The sequence below is a fragment of the Haliotis cracherodii genome, unplaced genomic scaffold, assembly GCF_022045235.1.
Source record: "Haliotis cracherodii isolate W230 unplaced genomic scaffold, xgHalCrac1.p SCAF_15, whole genome shotgun sequence".
In the NCBI taxonomy this organism is placed as follows: domain Eukaryota; kingdom Metazoa; phylum Mollusca; class Gastropoda; order Lepetellida; family Haliotidae; genus Haliotis; species Haliotis cracherodii.
The window spans coordinates 22,524,872-22,536,475 of NW_027266270.1; the positions used below are offsets into that span (position 1 = coordinate 22,524,872).

Below are 11,604 nucleotides of genomic sequence, written 5' to 3' on the forward strand. Positions count from 1 at the left end.
ACAACTATCCACCCTGAATAGTGGTCGATCTTTGAGCAAAACATTCGTCTGCGATATTCCAGCGATGACTGTACTGCGGTCTGTAAATAATCGAATCTGAACCAGACAATCCAGTGATTGACATCAGGAGCATCGATCTACGCTATTGGGATATGATGCCATGCATCAGCCAAGTCAGCGAGCCTGACCACCCGATCCCGTCAGTCGCCTCTTACGACACACATGGGTTGCTGTAGACCTATTCTAATCCTGATCTTCACGGGTCTGTTCGTCAAGCACTCCCTAACGTATTACTAAGGTAATGAAAAGGTCCTGTAGGTAGTGAAGGCAAGATGGAGTAGCCTAGTATTAGAGCATCCGTTGTTTACACTGAATCCATTTCCCAAACCGGTGTAATATGTGTAGCTTAGTATTGCTGTCTTCCCTTGTATGTTGCTGGAATATTGCTGAAACGGGCGTTACCCTCTCCTCCATCAAGATGATTATGCGATTACGTGTATTGGAGGAATGTAGGGGTACAGCCTTACTCTTGACAGAAAACGAGTGAGTGAGTGAGTTGGGTTTAACGCCGGTTTTAACAGTATTTCAGTTATATAAAGGCAGCTTAATGTGGGAGGAAAGCCTGAAGTGATGCAGGTCTCAGACGTTTACCACTTCGGTGAAACCCACGAGCACGGGTATGGTGCTGACAAACCTTGAAACATAATCGGGGCGAACCGGGATTCGAACCCACAATCATAGGTTTCTGGTTTGTCCAAGGGACGCAACTCTGCACAGCGAATCGCGGCGCCTTAGACGACTGGGCCACCCGAAAACATACAGGTGGAACAATGTACCGTGTTGTGGCCTGACCTATTTGTTTTAATCTTATTTTCCTGTGTGTGTTAGATGCGCTTGTACAAGCCTCTGGAAGAGAGCTTCATGTGTAGGATACAGCACGTCCGAGGATTATTAAAATATTTAAAACCCGCATCCGCGGGATAAAACCTGGGGTGGCAGCCACGAGGTTTTATCCCAAGGATAACGGTTTTAAATATCATTAACACCAAAGAGGAAGTTTTTTATCTCATTTATAAACCGAAAAATGAAACTTAAAACAACATATCTCAACATTTTTCATCTTCTCGAGGCAAGAGCGTCCCCTAGCCTTTTTATCAAAGTCTTGTTCCCACCCTTGACACGTCAAACCAACTTTCCTGTGCTAAATATGATTGGACTATCGCACATATCGATAGTCCAGTCAGAGAACGTTTCACAAAATCAACATCCCCAACTGGTACACCTTTGTATGAAAGTGATTTACCCCTGCCTGTCTTTGTTGACACGAGTATGTCTCTTTCATCTTAACTCGTGATCTACGCGAGGTGGCGCCATGATCGAGCAACGAAAAGTGGCGTGGATGTGGCAAGGGTAGAATCTAGGCTTTGATATAGGCTGGTGGACACGCTTGCCTCAGGAAGATGACATTTTTATGTTTCAAACAAACATCCCATGAACCTTAGGAAACGGGCGTAAAATATCTGTCGCTGGCGTATGGTACTTGAAAAAGATATTCTTGAAAGCCTTGTGATTTATCAGTTCCTCTACGAAGGCTGTGTGTTCGATCCTAGGGAATATGAAGAAAACATTTGTCATTTGATTTTATATTTCATTGTGTTACAATTTCTAGCGAGAAATATTCATATGTTACAAACTGAACGGAAGTTGTATGAATAAAAACACGGGAATAGTATAACATCCCTGTTAATGAGATTTCACCCCACTGAAGGACAATCGGTTGACGTCACTGGAGGTTTAAAATGACTTGTGTGCACATGGATGTTCAATGCATGCAAATGTCTCATGGTCACATCGCGGCAAATTTGATGATTTTACGCCACTTGGTGGACTGTCTGTATTCAGTGAAACGGTGACGAGAGTGAGCAGAATCAAATGATAGCTCATCTTCCCGAGGCAAGAGAGTTAACTGACTACAACAGTCCAGTTTCCACCCTTGCCAAACTAGGCTAGTATTATGGAGTTACATTTTGGCTGTACTTACGAATCTATGAATAGACCAATCAAAATCGAGCACCGAAATCGAAAACCGGTTTGTAAACCGTCGATTGCAGGATTTGCAAAACATGTGCACCGCCAACTCGTTGTCAACAAATATTTTTCAAATCTGTTCATGCTTTTAATCAAGATGCTCACGTGATTTGATGCACTTCGTGTTGTAAGGCCCGTTTTATCCCAATATATATCTTGATTATCGATCAGATCGTCCTGACTGGGCGCCTCCATTTCGTTTGAAACAAATGCAAGTGATACGAGAGGTGGAATCTGATTGGTCCATAGGAGAGGCTTAGAAGGGACATAACTCGTAATAACCACTGGTGGCGCTACGATCGAGCCCAGGAATTCAAACCTAGTTCGGCAAGGTTGGAAACTGGACTTTTAAAGTCAGTTAACTCTCTTGCCTCGGGAAGATGATGATAGCGTTTGAAGGATATGGTCAAACAGAACAAGTCTGATGCTTCTCCACACACGTTCATGGTGAGCTAGTTTCCACACGTGCATATGGCTATTTGTTCTCCTCATCTGCTAATGCCAAACTATTCTTCTCACATGCTCATAGCTATGTATTCTCCACACGTTCTATTCTCCGCGAATGTTATAATGATAATTATTGTTGGAGACAGACTCCCCGTACATGCATCCGGAGCGCGGACCAGTCAACTCTCCTGCAATGATTGGGGGAGTAGCAGCCCTTGTCGCAGACCTGGTTGGAGTCAGGTACCACAAGCTGTTGCAGCAGAGTCTGGACAATGCTTATATTTATATCTGTTGTAGATCTGTCCTATTCTTCACATTTTGCGTACGATGACCCGCATGTGTGTTGCTGTTCTTGTAAATTTTAGTTTTGATCTTGCAATCGAACTCATCGATGTATTTAGGTGATTTAAGTCAAATAAGCTGGAGTAAAGCGTAAGTGAGTATAGTATTACCCCGCTTTTATCCAAATTCCAGAAATATTACCGCAGGGGACACAAGCAATCGGCTTCGTGCATTGTACCAGTGTGAGGATGCGAAACCGGGTCTTTGGCGTGACAAGCGATCGCTTTGACCACAAGACTGCCCCACCGCCCCTGCTGGCGTAAGGAAAGGACGTATACATGTTTCATATTAATTTTCCTAGTATTTAAACAGCTATGTTTAATATAATTGGTATGTTTCGTTAAGAAGCAAGTTAATTGCAGCTTCGGAATTACGGAATCAAAGAATAAATTAAACTAAAATGTGAATACTGGTATTGAAATGGGGGAAAAGAAAAGACAAAGAAAGATGAACACATTTTATTTCAAGAACTTGGAGGAAGGCATGTTTGTTGTGAACCATTAGAAGCGATATCTGGAGTTCTCTCCCCTGATCCACGCGTCATTTGTTAGTCATTAGTTAAAGCAGGCTGTGACAGCGATGACAAAAAGTGTCACCAAGTACCCTCCTTTCAGACACACCCCGGAGCTCCCGAGCATGTTCATCAAGTTGAAGATGTTGTTGTCATCGCCGTCGCTGCCCTTAGTGGTGTTATCAGCTGTTTGCGCTGATGCAAAGACATCAACAGCAGCTGTAGCTTCGGTAGGTTCGACTTTGTCATCTTTAGCAGCATCTGGAACCAGACAAACATGCACGGTGATGCCATGCTAATCCGGAGAGAGAGAGAGAGAGAGAGAGAGAGAGAGAGAGAGAGAGAGAAGTGAGGAGCGAGAGTGAGGAGCGAGAGAGAAAGTGAGGAGAAAGTGTATGTTTGTGAGAGAGAGAGAGAAAGTGAGGAGAGAGAGGGAGAAGGAAAGAAGTGAGAAAGTGAGTGAGGGAGAGAAAAGGAGGAAAGAGAAAGAGAGGAGAAAGTGTATGTGTGAGAGAGTGAGTGAGAGAGAAAGAATGTAAGGAGAGAGAGGGAGAAGGAGAAATGTGAGAAAGTGAGTGAGAGAGAGAAAAGGAGGGAGGGAGAAAGAGAGGAGAAAAAAGTGTGTGTATGAGAGAGAGAGAGAGAGAGAGAGAGAGAGAGAAGGAATTTGGATTCCTCGTCAGCACACCGCCGTGTTTAATTTCTTTTTGCTGGTTACCACAAGGATCACATGGCTTCCCATCTTAATAGTATGTGTGAAACAACCAGACAGAAAGAACCTGGACCACATGTTGGCAATCTCCTTTAACAGTGTAACTAAACTTCATGTTGAATGAAATTGGACTGTTTGATACGTAACAATTTGTTTATCACAAGTTCCTCGTGAACCCAGTTCACAGAGCTAACTGAAAATTAGTAATTACCCGCGGTAGATGAATTCCACTTGTCTGCAGTTGCTGTATTCGTTTCAGTACCGGAACCGGAACCACCCAACCAGCTCGAGCCTCCCCCACCGGACATGGTCGAGCCCTCTGAAATAGTAAACAAGGTGTTGAATACTAGTAGTATACAGAACGTTGTACATGGATGTATACAAATGTAAGCCATTAGTGTCTGATTCTTAAGCGGAACATGTTCATGTGCACGGCGGACAAGTCATACATATGTATACTGGTCATAAAACTGTTAAAACGACCCCTGTTGATAATTACTGTGGCATTTTGTACCCCTTTTGAGTTATAGTATTTCCAAATACATAAGTGTGTATTTTGCATTCTTCCGGGGTTGGGGCGGTCGGGTAGCCTAGTGGTTAAAGCGTTCACTCGTCACGCCGAAGACCCGGGTTCAATTCCCGACATGGGTACAATGTGTGAAGCCCATTTCTGGTGTCCCCCGCCGTGATATTGCTGGAATATTGCTAAAAGCGGCGTAAAACCATACTAACTCACTCTTCCGGTGTTGGGGAAGGGGGGAATGATTGATCCTAAGGGGGATTGATTATATCATGAAGGGAGTGTTTTGATCCTGACAGGGAATTGATTTGATCCTAAGATAATTTCACTTCAGAGTGTGTCAGTTCTAGAATCAGGTCTTTTATAGAATGATTCTATCTAAGAACAGAATCACTTTAGAGTGAAGTTTAAGTGGGTGATTTAATACTGTCAGACAATAGTGGGATTGGTGACCGCGCCCTGTTTTATGCTCCGGCCCTGCCCTACCATGAAATGCAGGTTATAGAAAAGACCGTGGCGTCTACATCGACAACATGACGCTCGCCGAACATTGTCGCACCTTAAAAACTTATGCAGTGGGAATACACTTGAAATGCCCACTGTTGCGTTGACCGCGATAATGTTATCATGATGACGTTCCGAATTAATTTCATTGCTTGGATAATTTTATTAGTGAAGACATGAACCATCGGATATTAAGACTTGGCTTAAGAGTCGGTTTATGAACTATGAACTTTCGTTAACTGTTTACTTGGCTGTTAACAAACAAAGTCACCTGTTCTCGGTTTTGGAGTTGTTGTAGTTGTGGTGGTGGTAGTAGTAGTAGGAGTGGTGGTAGTAGTAGAAGGAGTGGTGGTAGAAGTAGTAGCAGTGGTGGTAGTAGCAATGGTAGAAGTAGTAGTCGTAATACCAAAGCCATCACACTCGCTACGAGCTACAGAAGTGAGTTATATGTTTCCATTGAATATGACACCAAAATAAATCAGTCGCAGATGGGGGCTTCAATACATCAACAGGATTTTTTTTCGAATCTCACTTTCTCTAAACCTGCCAATTTCATTCTTACTCACTCCCCGTTGTATATAAATATAAATACCGTTTAAAGTATTTCAGCATATCAAGGCCTGGAAGATAACCACATCGAAACACATGAGCACGAGTATGGTGTTAACCCACCAAGGGTCTTAATCAGGGCGAACCTTGGATTCGAACCCACCACGTGCTGTTTTGAAAACAATGTCTGCAATTTCCTACAATGGAAAACATAGTTAAGTTTCCCAACATAAGATATGATTATTCTTCTGTAATTAGATTGTTATTGTTTGTTGTTTAACGCAGCACTCAGCAGTATTCCAGCTATATGACGGCGGTCTGTAAATAATCGAGTCTGGGCCAGACAATCCAGTGATTGACATCACGAGCATCGATCCACGCAAATGGGATACGATGACGTGCGTTAACCAAGTCAGCGACCCTGACCACCCGATCCCGTTAGTCGCATCTTACGACCAGCATAGTCGGCATTTACGGAAAGCATGGGTTGCTGAAGGCCTATTCTACGCCGCATCTTCACGAGTCAGCATGATCAGTCACTGTACGTGTATTAGTCTGAGCACGTTGACCGTTAGTAAAGATCAACCCAGCAGTGACCCACCCAGCAGTGACCCACCCACAAGTGACCCAACCAGCAGCGACCCACCCACAAGTGGTCCACCCAGCAGTGACCCACCCACAAGTGGTCCACCCAGCAGTGACCCACCCAGCAGTGACCGACCAACAAGTGACCCACCCAGCAGTGACCCACCCACAAGTGACCCACCCAGCAGTGACCCACCCACAAGTGACCCACCCAGCAGTGACCCATCCACAAGTGGTCTACCCAGCAGTGACCCACCCACAAGTTGTCCACCCAGCAGTGACCCACCCACAAGTGACCCACCCAGCAGTGACCCACCCACAAGTGGTCCACCCAGCAGTGACCCACCCACAAGCCGTCCACCCAGCAGTGACCCAACCTGCATTTCTGTAATTAGAGTCTTCTCGTTTGTCATATGTTCACCTACACAAAACAGTCAAGCATTGACTGTCACAGTTTGCAATCTTCTTATTCATTGCTGTGCCGAATTCTACATAGTGGTCAACTTTACAGGCAACGGACGTCTCTCTGAAGCATCGATTGTAGGACTCCCAGTCTCTGAAAATAGCCAAAGCACGTTACAGTTAAAACCTGTTGGTCTGTATCTAACCTGTAGAATTGCTCTGTGTGCGTGCGTGTGTGACTGTGTGCAGGAGACCCAGTCGTCTAAGGCGCCGCATTTCGCTATGCAGAGTTTCGTCCCTTAGGTACCCCAGACACCTATGATTGTGGGTTGGAAACCGGTTCGCCCCGGTTATGTTTCCAGGTTCGTCGGCACCTTAGCCGTGCTCGTGGGTTTCACGAGGTGGATACAAGCCTGACACCTGCATCAATTCGGGCTTTCCTCCCACATTAATACAACAAGATACAACTGTAATACTGGTCAAACTAACTCACTCACTTACTCACTCACTCACTGTCTGCATTTATCACTGGAAGAAAAATATACCTTTACGCAATCATATGTTTACATATTTGTAAATAAAGACTTTGCAAGCATAAACAATTGCTGTTTATATGATACTTACAAGCATAAACAATTGTCGCATATATGATAGTTACAAGCATAAACAATTGCTGTAAATATGATACACACAAGCATAAACAACTACCACACATATGATATTTACTAGCATAAACAATTGTCGCATGTATGATTGTTACAAGCATAAACAATTGCTGTAAATATGATACACACAAGCATAAACAACTACCACTTATATGATATTTACTAGCATAAACAATTGTCGCATGTATGATAGTTACAAGCATAAACAATTGCTGTAAATATGATGCACACAAGCATAAAAAACTACCACATATATGATATTTACTAGCATAAACAATTGTGTGTAAATATGATACTTACCTGGATTAAAACTTGTTGTAAATCAGAAGATAAATATTCATTTTCAATCTTGAGGTAGGTTACCCGCATCTTTAACCGTGCTAAATTGAATTTGGAACAGAGCTAACTTAAAAAAACGCGAACTCTTTGGTGTAAGCAAATGTATTGAGTGAATCGGCACGGTGTAGAGAGTCCGGGGTTTTGAGTAGGCTGTCGATCAGAATTTACGGAATCATCGACAACAGCCTTTAAACTGAATATGGCGCACACATCCTTTGAACATTGTAGTAACCGCAACTTTGCACTTTGTAGCCAATAATTGTACACATAATTATCGAAACATGCCTACCCACAATGACTATAAAAGAAGTACTATTCTAAAAATATAAGCTTCCGCGGTAAATGTATGGTTGTTTGTCTTAACATATAAATCCATCGATTATGTCGTTTAATACCTTTAGGTTGATCGCCGCATTCTTCTTGTGATGGTATCACATTTCATCGGTAAATAAATTATTGAGCGAAAGCCTGACAGTGTTAGTCTGGACAATATTGAGTGAGTGAGGGAGGAAATTCATCCAGTATTTTACAAGCAGGCAACTACTACAGCAGCCGTGGTGTAGTGGATAGAGCGCCCGTCCAGAGAGCGAATGGTTGTTCAACAACAAGTACCGTCTTTTAACGTCTTCTGGTATGACGCGGCAGGGGATCGAACCCCGGACCTTCCACCCGGTGGATGGACGCTCTACCACACACACACACACACACACACACACACACACACACACACACACACACACACACACACACACACACACACACTAATACACACATCGAAACTGTGTAACCTTTAAATTGACGACACAGCAGGTTTGGCCTTAAAGTGAATGGCAATATAGTTACTATGTCAATGAACTGACACACAGTTTGGATGTACTAGTACTAGTAACTCCTACGTACTTGCAAGGCATGGTGGGGTTGGGTCCTGTGAACGAGGCCGGTTTGCAGGCGATCACATCTGGACAGAGCGACTTGATGTAGTCGTTCGCCTCTCTGACGCCGTCGCCCCTTCTCGCAGTGGCCACTGTCAATAAAAATTCCAGTTTAAGAAAACATATTAAGCGTATAAAAAAACAAAAAAACCTATGAACTCTTTATTTGATCTCAATGTAAAAGTAATCATAGATTATAAACATTGATACGATGAGTAAGTAAGTAAAAAGTCAAACTGACACGTTACGTCTTTGAAATATGAAACTTAAAAAAAGTCCACATCAATTTATCACCACAGCTGTTGTTGAGCGTCATGGTCAAAGTTACAGTTTTAAAACGTATCTAACGAGCGAAGGCGAATCGATGCATAGCTTGTCTAATCGAAAGATCGAAGTGGAGCACTAATACATTACAGCATGGTCATGGGTGACGCTATCTGGGTTAGTGCTTGTTTTGCTGAGTGCGGCGTCAAACAACATACGAAAGACAAACAAAACTCATATCTGACTAAACAGAGACCAGTGGGCGGAAATGGCAAAATAGCGGTGAAAGTTATGTGAATGCATCACTGAAATACAATGATGACACCAAGTGTTCGCTAAAAGCAGAAACATGCCAATACACACGACAAAATACATAGTGATATCTTCAAGAGTATATAACAAATAGGATATTCCATGTGTCTCGTGTCCCTCGACACATGAAATATCCTACAAAATTAACTTTAACAAAAAATAAACTACCGAACCGCTGCTGAAAGCGAAAAAATACACGCTGGTCAAGTAACAAAAATGGCCCTTTGCGAAACGAACAGTCTCGATTGAGTGAAGTGAGAAATTTGCAGTTTATGACGAAACATTTTCAAGAGAATAACAAACAGCATAAGTGATATTAACTCCATAAATGACTATCTGTCATTAGAGTGCCTTGTCGGTGTGGAAATAACTTTTGTGTACGGGTCAGACACTCTTATATGACAATAGTTCTGTCAAAGTGTTGTGTTAACTGCAGTGAAACATCAAATGTTATGTTTACTGCAATGAAGATATCACTTTTCTCAACTTTAGAAAAACCAGTGTTTCACACTTAAGTATATAAGAAAGTCTGGTACTCACAGTGCACAATGCAAAGAAGCGTGGTTACTGTGAAGGTCGTCATGATCATGTCGAGCTGGGCAACGCTTGCGTTGTGATGAGCGTACCTGTATTTATGTGTATTGGTCAGTGATTTCAATAAACGACATCAAAGAGGATTATGTAGACCAGCTATCTATATGGTTATGGCAGATGACACGCTCATGGCTCATAGGTTTCAAGTGATCTGAGATGAGATCTCTAAACGGTTAATCGACAGAACATCGATATCGTTTCACGGACAGCTAGACAAACAATGTATTATATATTGAGGAAAATAGAAAAGATGTTTTACATCCAGCAATATCTTGTCTTATCTGTTTCGGTAGATAATCTAGACTGGTTATTCTCTTGTATTGATACTACATTCTAAACGTCTCCATAAACTGCCGAAACAAATTCCATTGGAAAGGAAAAACAGTGTAAATTTATAAATTGATTTGAGTTTGAGAGTCGATGGAAACAAATCTAAAGCATGTTCGAAGTGAAAACATATACGTATAGTGGGGATGGCGTTAATGCATCATGTGAACAAAATTTACTCCATAAATGCAGACCCGTGAAGATCCGGGGTAGAATAGGTCTTCAGCAACCCATGCTTGCCGTAAAAGGCGACTATGCTTGTCGTAAGAGGCGACTAATGGGATCGGGTGGTCGGGCTCACTGACTCGGTTGAAACATGTCATCGTATCGCAATTGCGTGGAACGATACTCATGATATTAATAACTGGATTGTCTGATCCAGACTTGATTATTTACAGACCGCCGTCATATAGCTGGAATATTGCTGAGTGCGGCGTTAACCAACAAACCAAACAACCAACCGTAAAAGCAGAAATGTACGAGTAAAATGAACACAAAGATAATCGGGGTCAAAATTAGATCTTTCACATCTTCATTGTCAAAACATATGTGTAACAACAGACTTGTAAGTCATAAGTCACAGGTTTAATATTGAATATGTCCTCCTCGTTCCTTAATCCGCACCGATGACGTCAAACGCTTGATGACGTTAGCTGGAATCCGATGCTATTCTCACGAAGAGAAGTCCTGACGGTTGGCTGGTGGTAGTGGTCGCCTTCTGACTTGCCTGTCGAGATGATCCCACAAATGTCGGGTTCATGTCAGGAGGGGCGGTCGGGTAGCCCAGTGGTTAAAGCGTTCACTCGTCACGCCGAAGACCCGGGTTCGATTCCCGACATGGGTACAATGTGTGAAGACCATTTCTGGTGTCCCCCGCCGTGATATTGCTTGAATATTGCTAAAAGCGGCGTAAAACCATACTCACTCACTCATGTCAGGATAACAGGCAGGTCAGGGCAAAACATAACGTTCATGTTTATGAGGAAGTCCCTTGTCAGCCTTGCAGTATTGGGTCCAGTGTTATTACGCTGGAAGATATTACCGAGTGGTTGTAGTTAGATAAATGACAGCACAGCCGAACGCAAAACCTCATTCCGGTACCTTTGTTCAGTAATGTTGCTTTGAAGGATAACCAGCCTCTTCTTCAAGTCTCAACATATTCCTTCCCAGGCCATGAAACCACGGCCTTCAAAAGGCTGCACGTCCTGGACACAGTTGGGTGCTGGGCGCCATCTTGACGTCTGTACACACGCTGCAGACCATCAGCTCGAAACAGGCAAAACATGCTCTGATCAGAAAACATGACTCGTCCCTAGTATCGAACCTGACAACGTCGAACCCACCTGGCCCCCTGTATCGAACCTACCAACGTCGAACCCGCCCGCCCCATATCAACCTGTTATGTCGATGTTGTGACGTCAACGTCATTCAAAGCTTGGGTTGACGTGTTCGGATACCATGTCGACTGACACGATATCCGCGTGATGTAGATTCCATTGCTGTCGGAGGGG

The 11,604-nt window shown here is 43.2% G+C and overlaps 2 protein-coding genes across 2 annotated transcripts; one reads left to right on the forward strand and one right to left on the reverse strand.

The window, feature by feature from the left end:
• Positions 1–3,431: 3,431 nt before the first annotated feature.
• LOC139462146 (uncharacterized) lies at positions 3,432–4,408 on the reverse strand. Its single transcript, XM_071243648.1, has 2 exons — positions 4,312–4,408; positions 3,432–3,649 (listed from the first exon to the last, which is right to left on the reverse strand). Exons 1-2 carry the CDS (start codon positions 4,406–4,408, stop codon positions 3,432–3,434), a joined length of 315 nt encoding a protein of 104 aa, XP_071099749.1.
• A 1,793-nt stretch (positions 4,409–6,201) lies between these two features.
• Positions 6,202–11,398, forward strand: LOC139461592 (uncharacterized). The gene is made up of 2 exons (XM_071243066.1): positions 6,202–6,645; positions 11,264–11,398. The coding sequence occupies exons 1-2, from the start codon at positions 6,202–6,204 to the stop codon at positions 11,396–11,398; spliced, it is 579 nt and encodes a 192-aa protein (XP_071099167.1).
• The last annotated feature ends 206 nt before the right edge of the window (positions 11,399–11,604 follow it).